The sequence below is a fragment of the Spinacia oleracea genome, chromosome 3 (assembly GCF_020520425.1).
Source record: "Spinacia oleracea cultivar Varoflay chromosome 3, BTI_SOV_V1, whole genome shotgun sequence".
Taxonomy (NCBI): domain Eukaryota; kingdom Viridiplantae; phylum Streptophyta; class Magnoliopsida; order Caryophyllales; family Amaranthaceae; genus Spinacia; species Spinacia oleracea.
In genome coordinates, this window is record NC_079489.1 from 115,237,822 (window position 1) to 115,256,389 (window position 18,568).

Genomic DNA, 18,568 nt, shown 5'->3' on the forward strand with positions numbered 1-18,568 from the left:
AAATTCACTATAAAATTATACGATTCCGACCATTATTGACTAAACTGCCAAAAATTTTGCGAACATATAATTAAATAATCGCACGAATTTGCAATTAATTACAAAAAACGAAATTAATCACCCCTTTAATTCATTGCAAATGTATAAAATTTAACCATGTTAACTAGAGGCTTGTGATACCCCTGTTAGATTATGACAAATATAAAGCATATATATTTAATGCGGAAAAACCATAAAGCCAGGAATCCAAATTAATTGCCACATAACAATTAGCATAATTTAGGATACATACTTGTGTAGCGTGCCTTCCCTAGCTGCTCCTGAACCGAACAAGAACAAGTTTAGGACGCCAAGTGTAGTCCCTCCGTAGATAGTCCACAACACGTTCGGATCCGCCTTAGATTTAATTAACTAGAATTCAACCTAAGGTTTTAAGTTATTCGAATATAATTTGTGGCAAATTATTAACTTTAGTTTTAACCTTAAAACTATATGAATAGTAGAATTGGGTGATAATAATTTGGGAATACCATCACCTATTTATAGGGTTGGATTATTGGAACTAGAAGCCTACAAGGTTTCAATTAATCTAATCCTATTAGAATTAGACATTAATTAAAACTTATTAAGTTAATGTTTAACTTTAATCTAATCCTAGTAGCTTTAGGAAGTTAATCTAGTAGCTCTAGTAGCTTTAGGAAATTAATCTTTAATCTAATCCTAATTGCTTAAGGATTCGATGCATGCACGAACTCAACGCACTTACGCACGCACAGCCCACGAGGGGCGCTAGGTGCGCGCGCGCGCGGAGAAGGCTCGGCCCAGCAGTGCTGCAGCCCACGAGTGGGCGTGCCAGCCTGCTGGCCTCGCTTAGGCCTGGCCTTGCGCTTTGCTTGGCTGGGCCTTGCGATGCTGGCGGGCTGCCTTGCTGCCTTGCGCACATGGGCTTGCTAGGCGCAGGCCTGGCTTCGTGTTGGGCCTTGCGTCTAGCAAGCTCGTCCGATGTTTATTTCGTACGTTGGCTTCCGATTAAATTTCCGATTCCGGAATTCATTTCCGATTTGAACAATATTTAATATTTCCGATTCCGGAATTAATTTCCATTTCGAACAAATATTTAATATTTCCGATTGCGGAAATATTTTCCGATTCCAATAATATTTCCGATTCCGACAATATTTCCGTTTCCGGCAATATTTCCGATTCCGGCAATATTTCCATTTCCGATAATATTTTCCGATACGTACCATGTTTCCGTTTCCGGCAACATCTACGAATTGGATAATATTTATATTTCTGATACGATCCATATTTCCGTTTCCGGCAATATCATCCTTTCCAGGGTATTTATAATTTGCCTTTGACGATTTCAGCTCCCACTAGAACCGAGATCCGTCGATTCCGAATATCCATAAATGGAGTATTTAATTCACTTAAATACTTGATCCGTTCACGTATTATTTGTGTGACCCTACGGGTTCAGTCAAGAGTAAGCTGTGGATTAATATTATTAATTCCACTTGAACTGAAGCGACCTCTAGCTAGGCATATAGTTCACTTGATCTCACTGAATTATTAACTTGTATAATTAATTAATACTAAACCGCATTTATTAGACTTAGCATTGAATGCATACTTGGACCAAGGGCATTATTTCCTTCAGTTTGAGGGTGATGTGAAGTGCTAAGCAACAATTTGGTTCCCACCTTTCTCCACAATGTATTCCAAAAGTAACTCAAAAACTTGGAATCACGATCCGAAACAATAGTCTTGGGAATTCCATGCAAACGAACAAATAAGCCACATTACAAGCATCATCTGTTTTGTGACAGGCAACAAAGTGAGCCATCTTGGAAAATCTATCAACAACGACCATGATAGCATCCTTACCTCTTTGAGTACGAGGCAAAGCCACTATAAAATCCATAGAAACATCTTCCCAAGGACTAACCGGAACTGGTAATGGTGAGTACAAACCGGGCTTGAAAGAACTCTTGGCCATATGACAAGTCACGCACTTAGCCACAATGTTCGTTACATTGCCCAACATTTCAGGCCAAAAGAAATGCTCCCTCGATATCTCCAAGGTCTTAGCTATGCCAAAGTGACCAGCCAGCCCTCCACCATGAGCCTCACGAACTAGTAGCTCACGAATAAAGTGCTTGAGAATACATAGACGATTGCCTTTGATAAGAAACCCATGTTGCAACATGTACTCTCCCTAGGCACCAACTGCACATTTCTCAAATGCAACTCCAAAGTCACCATCAGTCTTTCAAGGTCTCAAACCCCAATAGACGAACATCAAGTGTAGCAAGCAAAGTATATCTCCGTGATAATGCATCAGCCACCACATTGCTCTTACCATCTTTGTACTTCAAAGAAAAATGAAAGGATTGCAAGAACTCAACCCATTTAGCATGCCTTGGACTCAATTTTTGTTGCCCATTAATATACTTCAAAGATTCATGGTCAGAATGCAAGACAAAGTGACTAGAACGCAAATAATGACTCCAATGATCCAAAGCTCTAACAAAGTGAGCCATCTTGGAAAATCTATCAACAACGACCATGCTAGCATCCTTACCTCTTTGGGTACGAGGCAAAGCCACTATAAAATCCATAGAAACATCTTCCCAAGGACTAACCGGAACTGGTAATGGTGAGTACAAACATGGCTTGAATGAACTCTTGGCCATATGAGACCAAATGGCATGACGGTCCATTCATACAAACCATGTTTTGTCTTAAGAGCACGCCCGCGAACCTCATTCCCAAGAGCCCAAGAGCCCAAGTACCAAGGCCCATGGCTCACGACCCGATGTTCGATGCCCGAGGCCCGGCCCGGCCCGGCCCGGCGCGCGCGCGTGTGTGATATGTGTCCACCCATACCACTCTCACACTTTCTTAAACAAGAGTTACACCCATTCCCCAATTAATAAACAAGGAGAATATGAAGAGTTTTTTCCATGTGGGACAAGGAGAACTCAACAAGGAGAACACTCTCTTTTTCCTTTGTGTTTCCCAATGAGAATTTCCAACATGTCTCTCGATTCATACTCGTTGCTTCTCCCCTTGTGAACCACGTCCCTATCAAACTGCCAAGGAAGACCCAACAAAATATGATAAGCATCCATAGGAATAACATCACAAAGAATCTCATCCACATACGAACCCATAGTCAAACCAACCCTTACTTGTTTCGACACCTTAACACTATTACCATCATCGAGCCAATGGAGTGCGTATGGCCTAGGATAGGCTGTAGCGATTAAGCCTAATTTTGAAACCATCTCAATAGAAGCAACATTAGTGCAACTCCCCCCATCAACAATCACACTACACCACTTATCTTTCACTAGACATTTAGTATAAAACAACTGATCTCGTTGGTCCCAATCAGTAGATGCAATTTGGGTTTGTAGAGCTCTAAGAACCAGATTTGTGTCATAAACTGGAGTCTCATACCACTCCTCCTCCTCTTCATCGCCACTCTTATCAAACACAAATACGTCCCCAACCCTCTTCTCCTCTTCAAACAACTCCTCACGGCATTCAACAGCTTCTCTCAAGGTCACTGATACGAGTTTAAAAACTCGTCGTATAAACAAGGATAGTTGATTAACAAGCTAGACCTTTAACTCGTTGATCGTGAATGCAAGACAAGACCTATTGACTCACAATCAGTTCTTTGAATAGGAAACGCGTCCAAAACAAAGAAAAAGGCTGAATTATAAACTATAATTCGAAATATAACAAACAAGTGTTTTAATCATCCAGTTGGTTGTTTATTCCAATCAAGAAGCTGACTATAAATAGCCAAAAACCAACAGCTACAAGAGCTTTAAACGGCTAATTAAGAGCCATTTAAGAGCCTTTAAAACTGGCAGTTACAAGCTCTAAAGCCTCCTAATTCAGTCACTAAATTGGAGGTTACAAAGGCTTAAAACTCTCCTTACAAACAGCAATAATCAAAGCTAAGTAATGACTGAATTTAAATTGGGGATTTAAACAAATATCCCTTTATTAAACCGACTTTAACCAAAGCAATTAAAATAATAAGTGCGTACAATCTGTTTAAACAAGCGGACCAATGTGATTAAACGGACCAGTTTGATTAACGTACCACCTTGATAATAAGGACCATATAACGAGCTCACTCAATCCAAGTCACCATGCACACAAAATGAGCCATTGAACCCAAATCAGTTTTGGTTCCAATTGCTAGCATAAGACTATCACTTTCATCCATAACCGTATCATCCCCCTCCCCCTTTAAAAGGAATTGACCTCAATTCAGCAAGGCCATTATCATCAAGATAAGGTGAAAGATCACCTACATTGAAAGTAGCATGGACACCATAGTCTCCCGGAAGCTCAATCTTGTAAGCATTATCATTCACACGTGCAACCACCTTGTAAGGACCTTCAGCCCTAGGCATAAGCTTGTTCTTGCGTTTGCTTGGAAAACGCTCTTTCCTTAAATGAACCCAAACCAAATCACCTTCTTCAACACAACCTCGGTTTGCGATTCTTATTTGATTTCTGTTTATAAGAGGCATTAATAGCTTCAATTCGCTCACGAACTTGTTGGTGCAGTTTCATCATAGACTTTAACTTAGCATCGGCATCCTTGTGAACCAACTCATCTTTTGGTAATGGAATTAAATCCAAGGGCAAGTATGGATTAATCCCATATACTACCTCAAATGGAGAATGACCAGTAGCATAAGTAGGAGACCGATTATAAGCAAATTCAGCGTGAGCAAGCTTGACATCCCAATCCTTTTGCGTTTTACTTACCAACCCTCTCAATAGCGTTCCCAAGGTTCGATTTGTCACCTCTGTTTGCCCATCAGTTTGAGGGTGATGTGAAGTGCTAAACAACAACTTGGTTCCCACCTTTCTCCACAATGTATTCCAAAAGTAACTCAAGAACTTGGAATCTCGATCAGAAACAATAGTCATTGGAATTCCATGCAAACGAACAATCTCCTTATAATACAAATCAGCCACATTACAAGCATCATCCGTTTTGTGACAAGCAACGAAGTGAGCCATTTTTGAAAATATATCCACCACGACCATAATAGCATCCTTACCTCTTTGAGTACGAGGCAAAGCCACTATAAAATCCATGGATACATCTTCCCAAGGGCGAACTGGAACCGGCAAAAGTGAGTATAAACCGGGTTTGAAAGAACTCTTGGCCATATGACAAGTCACACATTTATTCACAATGTTCGTTACATCACCTAACATTTTAGGCCAAAAGAAATGTTCTCTCAAGATTTCCAAGGTCTTGGCTATGCCAAAGTGACCAGCCAATCCTCCACTATGAGCCTCACGCACTAGTAACTCACGAATTGAATGCTTAGGAATACAAAGGCGATTACCTTTGAAAAGAAACCCATCTTGCAACATGTACTCCCCATAAGCACCAACTGCACATTTCTCGAATGCAACTCCAAAATCACCATCATCATGATAATAATCTTTTAAGGTCTCAAACCCCAACAAACGAACATCAAGTGTAGCAAGCAAAGTGTACCTTCGTGATAATGCATCAGCCACCACATTGCTTTTACCATCTTTGTATTTCGAAGAAAAATGAAAGGATTGCAAGAACTCAACCCATTTAGCATGCCTTGGGCTCAATTTTTGTTGCCCATTAATATACTTCAAAGATTCATGATCAGAATGCAAAACAAAGTGGCTAGAACGCAAATAATGACTCCAATGATCCAAAGCTCTAACAATGACATAGAACTCTTTATCATAAGTGCAATAATTCAAACGAGCACCCCCTAACTTTTCCGAAAAATAAGCTATGGGACGCTTACCTTGGATCAAAACAGCACCAATCCCCACTCCACTAGCATCACACTCGACCTCAAAAGGTTGAGAGAAATCTGGCAGCGCCAAAATAGGAGCAGCACACAAACGCTCTTTAATCACATCAAACGCCTTTTGAGCGTCCTCTCCCCATACAAAAGCACCTTTCTTCAAGCAACTAGTGATAGGACTAGTAATAGTACTGAAATCACGAATGAAACGTCTATAAAATGAAGCAAGACCATGAAATGAAAGCACCTCACTTATAGTTTTAGGATTAGGCCACGATTTGATAGCCTCGATCTTGGACTGATCTACGGACACTCCATCTTTCGAAACCACATAGCCCAAGAATACAACATTGTCAACAAGGAATGAACACTTCTCTAGTTTCCCATAGAGTCTTTGAGCTCTAAGTGTTTCAAAAACATCCCTCAAATGAATCAGATGCTCCTCTTTGTTCCTACTATACACCAAGATGTCATCAAGATATACCACAACGAATCTGCCCAAAAATGATTTAAGCACTTCGTTCATTAGCCTCATAAACATACTAGGAGCATTAGTGAGACCAAATGGCATGACGGTCCACTCATACAAACCATGTTTTGTCTTGAAAGCCATTTTCCACTCATCTCCTTCACGCATCCGAATCTGATGATAACCACTTCGCAAATCAATTTTTGAGAACAACTTCGAACCATGGAGCTCATCTAACATATTATCAAGTCTCGGAATTGGAAAACGATACTTGATGGTAATGTTATTCACAGCCCTACTATCAACACACATTCGCCATGTTCCATCTTTCTTAGGCACAAGCAACACCGGAACAGCACATGGACTCAAGCTTTCTCTAACATAGCCTCGATTCACAAGTTCATCAATTTGCTTTTGTAATTCCTTTGTTTCCTCCGGATTGCAACGATAGGCAGCCTTATTAGGCAAAGAAGTTCCTGGAATAAGATCAATTTGATGTTCAATACCACGAATAGGGGGCAAACCTGGTGGTAATTCATCCGGAAATACATCCTTGAACTCAAACAGCAATTCGGCAATGGGACTGCCTTCTTTCCAATTTTGGCCTTCAATTGGACTCTCCTTAGCCACGAGCAAATACACCAACTCTCCATGATCAAGAGCTTGCTCAATTTCTCGTTCACTAGCCAACATGGTGAGATTCGGCTTTTTCTTTTGTTTCACACTCATGGATCGAACCGCTTGAGATGACATAGGCTTTAGCACAATTTTCTTCCCTTTGTCTCTCAATTCATACTCATTGCATCTCCCTTTATGAATCACGTCCCTATCAAACTGCCAAGGACGACCCAACAAAATATGACAAGCATCCATAGGAATAACATCACAAAGAACTTCATCCACATACGAACCCATAGTCAAACCAACCCTTACTTGCTTCGACACTTGTACACTATTAACATCATCAAGCCAATGGAGTGCGTATGGCCTAGGATGGGCAGTAGTGATTAAGCCTAATTTTGACACCATTTCACTAGAAGCAGCATTCGTACAACTCCCCCCATCAACAATTACACTACACCACTTATCTTTCACTAGACATTTAGTATGAAACAACTGATCTCGTTGGTCTAGATCAGTAGGTGAAATTTGAGTTTGTAGCGCTCTAAGAACCAGACTCGTGTCATATATTGGAGCCTCATACCCTTCCTCTTCCTCCTCATCACCACTCTCATCAAACACAAATACGTCCCCCAACCTCTTTTCCTCTTCAAACAACTCCTCACGACATTCAACAGCTTCTCTCAAGGTCACTACTCGTTTATTTGGACACGCATTTTGATAATGCCCAAACCCTTGACACTTAAAACAACGCACCTTGGACAGACTTGTTTCTTTGGTTGGGTTAGATAGTTTAGGGGCAGCCGTAGAATTACTTGAACCTACGGTACTAGGTGATGTGTTTGGTTTCAAGCTAGGTTCGGATTTAGCCCAAGACTTGGCTTTACCATCCATACTAGACCCTCCCCCATATTTTGCCTTCCCTTGATTTTCCAATTTTAAACAAAGTCCCCAAAGAGTGTCAAAATCAGAATATGGATAAAGGTCTACGGTATTGGCAATATTATAATTTAGACCCCTTAAAAATCTGGACAGTTTTTGTTCCTCAATTTCCTCAATTTCTCCCATTAAGGACAACTTTTCAAACTCATCAATATATCCAGCCACACTCATTTTTCCTTGCCTCAATTCGGCAATTTTACGATAAGTTGTTATTCTATGAGTTGTTGGCACATACCTTTTACGTAGCTTACGTTTCAAAGACTCCCAAGAGGTAATTTTCTCCTTCCCTTCACGTATTCTCTTGGATTTCAGTCCCTCGAACCACAATGAAGCCCCTCGTCCTAGCTTCAATATGGCATATTTGCAACGCTTCTCATCATCAATGTCCTTGAAATCGAACATTCTCTCTATTTTGCGCTCCCACTCCAAATAGGCTTCCGGATCTGTTCCACCAACATATTCAGGAAGTTCGGTGACTTTGAATTCATCCATAGCCCGTAGATCACACCTAGGAGGCCTACGATACCCCCCATCTCTAACGTTCTTCAAGGCTTCTTGGAGATGTTGTAGAAAGTCAGGATCATCAAAATCCATATTTCAGTTTGTAAGAATTACGAACAGCAGCTCTTTTTTTTTCTTTTTTTTTTTTTTTGGGAGGATCACACGAACAGCAGCTCTGATACCACTAATGATACGAGTTTAAAAACTCGTCGTATAAACAAGGATAGTTGATTAACAAGCTAGACCTTTAACTCGTTGATCGTGAATGCAAGACAAGACCTATTGACTCACAATCAGTTCTTTGAATAGGAAACGCATCCAAACAAAGAAAAAGGCTGAATTATAAACTATAATTCGAAATGTAACAAACAAGTGTTTTAATCATCCAGTTGGTTGTTTATTCCAATCAAGAAGCTGACTATAAATAGCCAAAAACAAACAGCTACAAGAGCTTTAAACGGCTAATTAAGAGCCATTTAAGAGCCTTTAAAACTGGCAGTTACAAGCTCTAAAGCCTCCTAATTCAGTCACTAAATTGGAGGTTACAAAGGCTTAAAACTCTCCTTACAAACAGCAATAATCAAAGCTAAGTAATGACTGAATTTAAATTGGGGATTTAAACTAATATCCCTTTATTAAACCGACTTTAACCAAAGCAATTAAAATAATAAGTGCGTACAATCTGTTTAAACAAGCGGACCAATGTGATTAAACGGACCAGTTTGATTAACGTACCACCTTGATAATAAGGACCATATAACGAGCTCACTCAATCCAAGTCACCATGCACCCAAAATGAGCCATTGAACCCAAATCAGTTTTGGTTCCAATTGCTAGCATAAGACTATCACTTTCATCCATAACCGTATCAGTCACTACCCGTTTATTTGGACACGCATTTTGATAATGCCCAAACCCTTGACACTTAAAACAACGAACCTTGGACAGACTTGTTTCTTTGGTTGACTTAACTAATTTTGGGGTAGCCGTAGAATTACTTGAACCTACGGTACTAGGTGATGTGTTTGGTTTCAAGATATGTTCGGATTTAGAGCAAGACTTGGCCTTACCCCCCCTACTTGACCCTCCGCCATATTTTGCTTTCCCTTGGTTTTCCAATTTTAACAAAGTCCACAAAGAGTATCAAAATCAGAATATGGATAAAGGTCTACGGTATTGGCAATATTGTAGTTTAAACAATCTAGACAGTTTTTGTTCCTCAATCTCCTCAATTTCCCCCACTAAGGACAACTTTTTAAACTCATCAATATATACAGCCACACTCATTTTCCCTTGCCTCAATTCAGCAATTTTACGATAATCGTTATTCTATTAGTTTTTGGCACATACCTTTTACGTAGCTTACGTTTCAAAGACTCCAAAGAGGTGATTTTCTCCTTCCCATCACGAATTCTCATGGATTTCAGTCCTTCGAACCACAATGAAGCTCCTCGTTCTAGCTTCAATATGGCATACTTACCACGCTTCTCATCATCAATGTCCTTGAAATCGAACATTCGCTCTATCTTGCGCTCCCATTCCAAATAAGCTTCCGGAACTGTTCCACCAACAAATTCAGGAAGTTCCGTGACATTGAATTCATCCACAACCCGTAGTGGATCACGTCTAAGTTGCCTTCAAAATCCCCCATCTCGAACGTTCTTCAAGGCTTCTTGGAGATGTTGTAGAAAGTCAGGATCGTCAAAATCCATTTTAGCTCGTAAGAATCACGAACAGCAGCTCTGATACCACAAATGATACGAGTTTAAAAACTTGTTGTATGAGTAAGGATAGTTGATTAACAAGCTAGACCTATAGTTCGTCAAACGTGATTGAAAGGCAAGACCTATTGACTCACAGTCGGCTCTTTGAGTAGGAAACACTTCTAAAACAAAGAAAAGGTTGAATTATCAATAATTCAAAGTAAACTGAAAACAAGTGTTTATTCTTCAAAATTGGTTGTTTTATTCCATTCAACAAGCTGGCTATAAATAGCCTAAACACTAAGGTAAAAACCGGTGGTTACAAGAACTTTAAACAGCCATTTAAAAGCCATTTAAGAGCCTTTAAAACCGGTGGTTACAAAGCTCTAAAAGCCTCCTAATTTAGTCACCAATTCGGAGGTTCAAAGGCTTAAAACCCTCCTTACAAACAGCAATATTTAAAGCTAAGTACAAGACTGAATTTAAGTGGGATTAAAATAATTGTCCCCTTATTAAACTGAAATAAACGAAAACAAATAAAGCTAAGATTAAACGGACCATCAAACGCATTTGATTAAACGGACCATCAAACGCACTTGATTAAATGGACCATCAAACGCACTTGATTAAACGGACCATCAAACGCACTTGATTAAACCGAACATCAAACGACTCACTCAATCCAAGCCACCATGCACACAAAATGAGCCATCGAACCTAAATCAGCTTTGGTTCCAATTGTTAGCATAAGACCGTCACCTTGACCATCACCTTCATCCATGACCGTATCATCCCCTCCCCCTTTAAAAGGAATTGACCTTAATTCAGCAAGGCCATCACCATCAAGATAGGGTGAGAGGTCACCTACATTGAAAGTAACATGGACACCATAATCTCCCTGAAGCTCGATCTTGTAAGCATTATCATTTACACGTGCAACCACCTTGTAAGGACCTTCAGCCCTAGGCATAAGCTTGTTCTTGCGTTTGCTTGGAAAACACTCTTTCCTCAAATGAACCCAAACCAAATCACCTTCGACAAACACCCGAGGCTTGCAATTATTATTTGATTTCTTTTTATAAGAGGCATTGATAGCTTCAATACGGTCACGAACTTGTTGGTGCAATTTCATCATAGATTTCAACCTGGCATTGACATCTTTGTGAACCAACTCATCTTTCGGCAATGGAATCAGATCCAATGGAAAATATGGATTAATCCCATATACCACTTCAAATGGAGAATGACCAGTAGCATAAGTAGGAGAAGCGATTATAAGCAAATTCAGCGTGAGCAAGCTTGACATCCCAATCCTTTTGCATCTTACTTACCAACCCTCGTAACAACATTCCAAAGGTTCGATTTGTAACCTCCGTTTTCCCATCAGTTTGGGGGTGATGTGAAGTGCTAAACAACAATTTGGTTCCCACCTTTCTCCACAATGTATTCCAAAAGTAACTCAAAAACTTGGAATCATGATCCGAAACAATAGTCTTTGGAATTCCATGCAAACGAACAATCTCTTTATAATACAAATCAGCCACATTACTGAAGGAAATATGTCCTTCACCCAAGGTGCATTAAGTCTAATACCAAGGTTCAGATTAATTGCGAACAATTAATTCAGTGAGATCAAGTGATTGGAACAGCTAGCTGGAGCAATGCTTCGATCAGTGAGTTCTAATGAATATTAAGCTCACAAATTACTCTTGACTGAACCTACAAGGTCACACCAATCGCACGTAACAGATCACCGGATGAAATGAATCGGAAATTCATTTAATACCTTTTCGGGAATTAGTTTTGGAAAACGTATTATACGATACGACCTTGCATCGGAATCGTATATCGTATCGCGAATATTCGTAAGTTGGGGGAAACGAATAAATCGTATCGTACGACGGTAATTCGTCGTATACGAAACGATAAATAATATCCGGAACGATATTAAGTCGCGAATACGAAGAGCAGCCCACGAGCCGAATGCGCGAGGCCCTCAAGGCCCATGGGCGCTCGGTGCGCAAGCAATGCAAGCACAACAGCTGGCCCAAAGCCGAGCAGCTGCATGTGCGCGCGCGGGCCGAGACAACAGCACAGCAGCAACAGCGCGCGGCCCACGGCCCAGCTGGCTGCGTGCTTGTGTTTGTGTGTCGCGTGGGCTTGCTGGCCGGTCGTGGCCTTATTGGCTTGGCCGGTTACTAGGTTATTCTAATAACCTACTCACCCAAGTTTTCCTAACACAATTCAATCATACTCAAACCCTAGAGACTCAGAGAACCCTAATTCTCTCTGTGCCTCCAAAGTGAGTTCTTCCCAAAAGCAAACACTCTTGATCGATTGTCTAAGATAGGGGTGTTAACGTGCCGAGCCGAGACCGAACTTAGGCATGCTCGGCTCGAGCTCGATACTTCTAACCTTAGGCTCGGCTCGAGCTCGAAGCTCGGCGAGCCTTGGAAACAGAGCTCGAGCTCGGGCTCGAAACTAGGCTGTATTCGGCTCGAGCTCGATGTTTAACAAGCCTGTAAAACAAGCTCGTAACATTTGAACTGGGCTCAGTTAGTGGGTGGCTCGTATCTAATAAAAATACTTAATCACTGGGCCCAAATCTACTCGGCCCAATTCAAAATTAGCTTAAAGGTCAAAATATATCCAAAGTATTAAACTTTGTAGGGCCCAAAACTTGTTATATTTGATGCCATATCCAGTGTACATACTAGGCATTTCATTTTATAAGGGTTTCTAGTTGGCTTCTTATTTATCTTTGCCGATGTGGGAGAATAAAGATTCCTTAAAAAAAAAATTGATTGATGGCAAGCTCAAGCAATAACTTTCTTCCCCTTTCTTTCGTCTACCCCTTCAATTTTATCATATGGTTTCTCCTATTAAACTTTCTATGGGCCATCGAACCACTGTTTTGTTTGAAGTTGACTTTGTTCACAGATGTAAAGCGCCAAGTTCTTAATTGCAGTCAACAACTATTTGCAACCATTCATGGTAACAAGACATCAGTGTTCCCACGACGAGTTTGTGGAGCTCTTAATCTCTACATTAGCCCAAGTGCCCAACCGCTTACAGTAATCAACAATCATTTTCTACTCAGCTAGTAGAGCTCTATAATTCTTATTTCACAACACCTGTATAACTGACTTTTACAACGGTAGATTAGCTCGATTAACAACTGACAGTAGCATAACATGATTTAATATCTGAAACTCCGAGGGTTTTCCACTAAATTATACATAGTAATCTTTTCCACCAAACGATATTACAAGAAAGTAGATGGTAGGCTGGTAGCTTCAAATAATTACAAGAAAGTAGACGGTGGAACAATATACTTACAAGAAAGTAGAATAGTAGATGGGTGCTTTAGATTTTCTGCGCACTTTTGCTTTTGGTTTTAGTACATATTCTTAAAACTTGGTAAATCAAAACAACCCATTGCAAAGATATATTCAAATGTCCAAAATAAAGAATAAATATTTTAATATAATGAGTTTACTTTATATGCATCTCACTATTCATTCTGTTGCAATCCACCAATGTGGGATAGCTAGTCTCACATAGTAAAAACTAGATTTTAGCCCGTGCGATGCACGGATTATATTAAATTGTTATGTTTAAATAAAAATCCTATGCATATACCAATTTTATATACTTCGTATTAGATAAGATTAGTTTTTGATTTTGCATTGAATTTCATTTTTTTTAAATTATGAGAGTGTTTGTTTTTGGATAAAATTGTATATGCGTAATATTAATAATTAATCAATAAAAATATCTACGTGACACTAATCTTGCTAATTCTACTTCTTGGGTATTAGATACTGGTTGTGGCTCACACTTATGTTCCAATTCGCAGGGACTAAGGAGAAGTAGAAGGCTTGATAAAGGCGAGATGGATCTACGCGTGGGAAATGGAGCACGGATCGCTGCATTAGCCGTAGGATCTTATTTTATTTCTTTGCCTAGTGGGTTTGTTTTGGAACTAGAAAACTGTTACTATGTTCCTAGTATCACCAGAAACATTATTTCCGTTTCAAGTTTGGATTCTAAAGGTTTTAGTTTTCAATTTAAAGACAATAGTTGTTCTTTTTCATTGAATGGAATGTTTTATGGTTCAGAACAACAAGAAAATGGTCTATGTGTGCTAGATACGAGCAAACACATTTATAACATAAATACTAAAAAGGCTAAAACTGGTGATTCAGATCTCACATTTCTGTGGCATTGTCGTTTAGGCCATATAAAAACAAAGTGCATGGAATTACTTCAACGGAAGGGAATTCTAGAATCATTCGACTTAGAGAAGATTGATCAATGGGAATCATGTTTACTTGGCAAAATGACAAAGCAACCTTTCTCAAAGGTGGGAGAAAGAGCAAGCGAACTACTAGGGCTAATATATACGGACGTATGTGGGCCTATGAGTATGAAAACTAGAGGTGATTTCAGCTATTTCATAACGTTTACGGACGATTTCAGTAGATATGGCTATATTTACTTGATAAAACACAAGTCTGAATCGTTTGAGAAATTCCGAGAATTTCATAATGAAGTAGAGAATCAACATGGCAAGAAAATCAAAGCTTTAAGATCGGATCGAGGAGGTGAATATCTTAGCCACGAGTTTGATGACCATCTAAAAGAATGCGGTATTCTTTCTGAATTGACTGCTCCGGGGACACCTCAATGGAATGGAGTGTCGGAACGGAGAAATAGGACCTTACTCGATATGGTCAAGTCAATGATGGGTCAAGCCGAACTTCCTTTACAACTTTTGGGACATGCGTTGCAAACTGCAGCACTCACACTGAATCGTACTCCGTCAAAAGCTGTTGAAAAGACTCCATACGAATTATGGACTGGGAAACTTCCAAAGTTGTCTTTTCTGAAGGTTTGGGGTTGCGAGGCATATGTCAAGAGATTAATTTTGGACAAGCTCGAACCAAAATCTGACAAGTGTTTCTTCGTCGGGTATCCAAAAGAAACAAAGGGGTATTATTTCTACAACAAGTCAGACAACAAGGTTTTCGTTGCTCGTGACGGTGTCTTTTTGGAAAGAAATCATATTTCCAAATTGACAAGTGGGAGAATAATAGACCTCGAAGAGATTCGAGACGAACAACAAACTAAGAACTCTTTAGAAGCAGTTCAGATTGATGAACCTCCAAGGTCTTTAGAAGAGCCAGTGGGAGTAGTTCCTCAAAACGTTGTTGCCCCTCATAAGTGAAGTAGAACTATATTTCAGCCGGACAGATGGACATGCGTCCTCTTGACTGAAAACTTAGACGTTCTCATATTAGATAGTGATGAACCTATGACTTACAAGCAAGCTATGACGAGTCCAAGCTCTACTAAATGGTTAGAGGCCATGAAATTTGAAATAGACTCCATGTCTGAAAATCAAGTCTGGGATTTGGTTGATTTGCCGGATGGGTTTACACCTATCGGATGCAAATGGATCTTCAAATTGAAGAAAGACAAAGATGGAATTGTATACATATACAAGGCTAGATTGGTAGCAAAAGGTTACAGGCAAGTTCACGGCGTTGACTACGATGAAACCTTTTCTCTAGTCGTGATGCTTAAGTTTATTCGGATAATCCTTGCGATTGCCGCTTTTCATGACTATGAAATATGGCAAATGGATGTCAAAATTGCCTTCTTGAATGGTGTTCTTGAAGAGACTGTGTTTATGACGCAGCCGGAGGGTTTTGTCGATCAAAAGAACCAAGGAAAGGTATGCAAGCTTAAGATGTCCATCTACGGACTAAAGCAGGCATCAAGGAGTTGGAATAAACGATTTGATGAAGCAGTCAATAAGTTTGGATTCATCAAGAATCAGGACAAATCTTGTGTATACAAGAAGGTCAGTGGGAGCAAAATTGCATTCCTAGTCTTGTATGTTGATGACATACTACTTATTGGAAACGACATTCCTATGTTGGAGTCTGTAAAGACTTGGCTTGGAAAATGTTTCTCAATGAAGGACTTAGGAGAGGCACAGTACATATTGGGCATCAAGATCTATAGGGATAGATCTAAGAGGATGACTGGACTAAGCCAAAGCACTTACATTGACAAAGTGCAAGCTAGGTTCAATATGATGGAAGCCAAGAGAGGCCATCTACCCATGTCACATGGCACATATCTAAGCAAGAATCAGTGTCCTAGAACATCTAATGAGCGTAGAAAGATGAGTGGAATTCCATACGCTTCGGCTATTGGATCCATCATGTATGCTATGATTTGTACAAGGCTGGATGTTTCGTTCGCACTCAGTGCAACTAGCAGGTACCAGTCAGATGCAGGTGAGGCACATTGGATTGCTGCCAAGAACATCCCAAAGTACCTGAAAAGGACTAAGGATCAGTTTCTGGTTTATGGTGGTACAGATGAGTTGATTGTTAAGGGCTATATGGACGCAAGCTTTCAAACCGACATAGTTGATTTCAGATCACAGTCTGGGTTTGTGTTTTGCCTCAACGGCGGAGCAGTAAGCTGGAAAAGTGCTAAGCAAAGCACTATTGCGGATTCTACAACTGAAGCCGAGTACATTGCTGCCTCAGAAGCAGCAAAGGAAGCTGTTTGGATTCGGAAGTTCATCGGAGAACTTGGGGTTGTCCCCTCCATTAAAGGACCAGTGGCTTTGTATTGCGATAATATCGGAGCCATTGCCCAGGCAAAGGACCCTAGGAGCCACCAGAAGTCCAAGCACGTACTGCGGCGATTTCATATACTTCGAGAGATCGTTGAAAGAAAGGAAATCAAGATTTTCAAGGTTGGAACTGACGACAACGTCGCAGATCCATTAACTAAACCGTTGCCACGAGTGAAACACAACGCACATGTAGCAACCATGGGAATCAAGCATGTTGGAGATTGGCTTTGATTTTCTAAGTATTGTTTTAGAACATCTGTTAGATCTATGTTTAAAAAAATTGGTTTAACCATTTCATATTTATGAAATTTATTATTTCATATTCATTTAATTTTGGTTTAGTATTAAATGATAAGTCCATGTGATTCAAATCATTCAAATGGGATGTCAAGATGGATTCTTCGACAAAGAAACACCCATAAGTGAACTTGAATATTCAAGTCACAAAGGATCCCTAATCCAGGTCATTGAAAGGTGGACGTCCAATGAATAATGAAGATTAGATTGCAAGTAGATTTTTTAGTTCTGTTTCTTGAACTAGAGTGACTGGATGTCAGAATCTTTTGCATAGATACTTATTGGATCTTGTATCGGATTGACCATGAGAACACTTTAAGAGATTAAAGTCATGTCATAGGTAGTTCTCATTAATGGTGATTAGAAACCGTTCCTCAGAACATGAGCGGTTATGTCTGCTCGTTTGAGAATTAGTTACCTTTGATGCTAGCTAAACGTCGCACCGTAAAAGGAGGCTATAAAAGCAGTTATTGGGCGTACTATGAATCGACGTGAGTGTTCATAGATTGCAAGAATGGATTATCCTCCTATCTTTGATAGATATGGTGTTGTTGTGTAACAAGGCCTCTCGGAGAGTTAGATACTGAAAAATGCATGGCCGTGCTCAGAATGGTTAAGGCTTAATCTTCTGTAAAAGTTTAACAGTTGAGCTCTGTAATCCAAGAAACACTTTTGGACCTAATAAGGATGGCTTGGATCTTACCTTATGTTCAGTAAGACACTAAGTGACAAAGGAATGTGAATGCACACTTGTCTGAATGACAAGTGGGAGACTGAAGGAAATATGTCCTTCACCCAAGGTGCATTACGTCTAAAACCAAGGTTTAGATTAATTGCAAACAATTAATTTAGTGAGATCAAGTGATCGGAACAGCTAGTTGGAGCAATGCTTCCGATCAGTGAGTTCTAATGAATATTAAGCTCACAACTTACTCTTGACTGAACCTACAAGGTCACACCAATGGCACGTAACAGATCACCGGATTAAATGAATTGGAAATTCATTTAATAGCTTTTCGGGAATTAGTATAAAAAACGTATTATACGATACGACCTTGCATCGGAATCGTATATCGTATCGCGAATATTCGTAAGCTGGGCGAAACGAATAAATTGTATCGTACGACGGTGATTCGTCGTATACGAAACAATAAATAATATCCGGAACGATACTAAGTCGCAAATACGAAGAGCAGCTCACGAGGCAAATGCGCGAGGCACTCAAGGCCCATGGGCGCTCGGTGCGCAAGCAACGCAAGCACAGCAGCGCTGGCCCAAAGCCGAGCAGCTGCGTGTGCGCATGCGGGCCGAGACAACAACAACACAGCAGCAGCAGCAGCAGCAGCAGCGCGCGGCCCACGGCCCAGCTGGCTGCGTGCTCGTGTGTGTATGTCGCGTGGGCTTGCTGGCCAGTCGTGGCCTTATTGACTTGGCCGGTTAGTAGGTTATTCTAATAACCTACTCACCCAAGTTTTCCTAACACAATTCAATGATACTCAAACCCTAGAGACTCAGAGAACCCTAATTC

General features: G+C 40.2%; 1 protein-coding gene across 1 annotated transcript in view; it reads right to left on the bottom strand.

Moving 5' to 3' along the window:
• Positions 1-2,987: 2,987 nt before the first annotated feature.
• LOC130469988 (uncharacterized) overlaps positions 2,988-18,568 on the bottom strand; it is a 28,371-nt gene continuing 12,790 nt past the window's right edge. The window contains exons 2-7 of the mRNA XM_056839541.1: positions 7,138-7,822; positions 6,630-6,873; positions 5,548-6,182; positions 4,655-5,415; positions 4,380-4,500; positions 2,988-3,098 (exon numbers count right to left, since the gene is read on the bottom strand). Coding sequence (XP_056695519.1) covers positions 2,988-3,098; positions 4,380-4,500; positions 4,655-5,415; positions 5,548-6,182; positions 6,630-6,873; positions 7,138-7,822 — 2,557 coding nt within the window. The remainder of the gene's footprint in view (positions 3,099-4,379; positions 4,501-4,654; positions 5,416-5,547; positions 6,183-6,629; positions 6,874-7,137; positions 7,823-18,568) is intronic.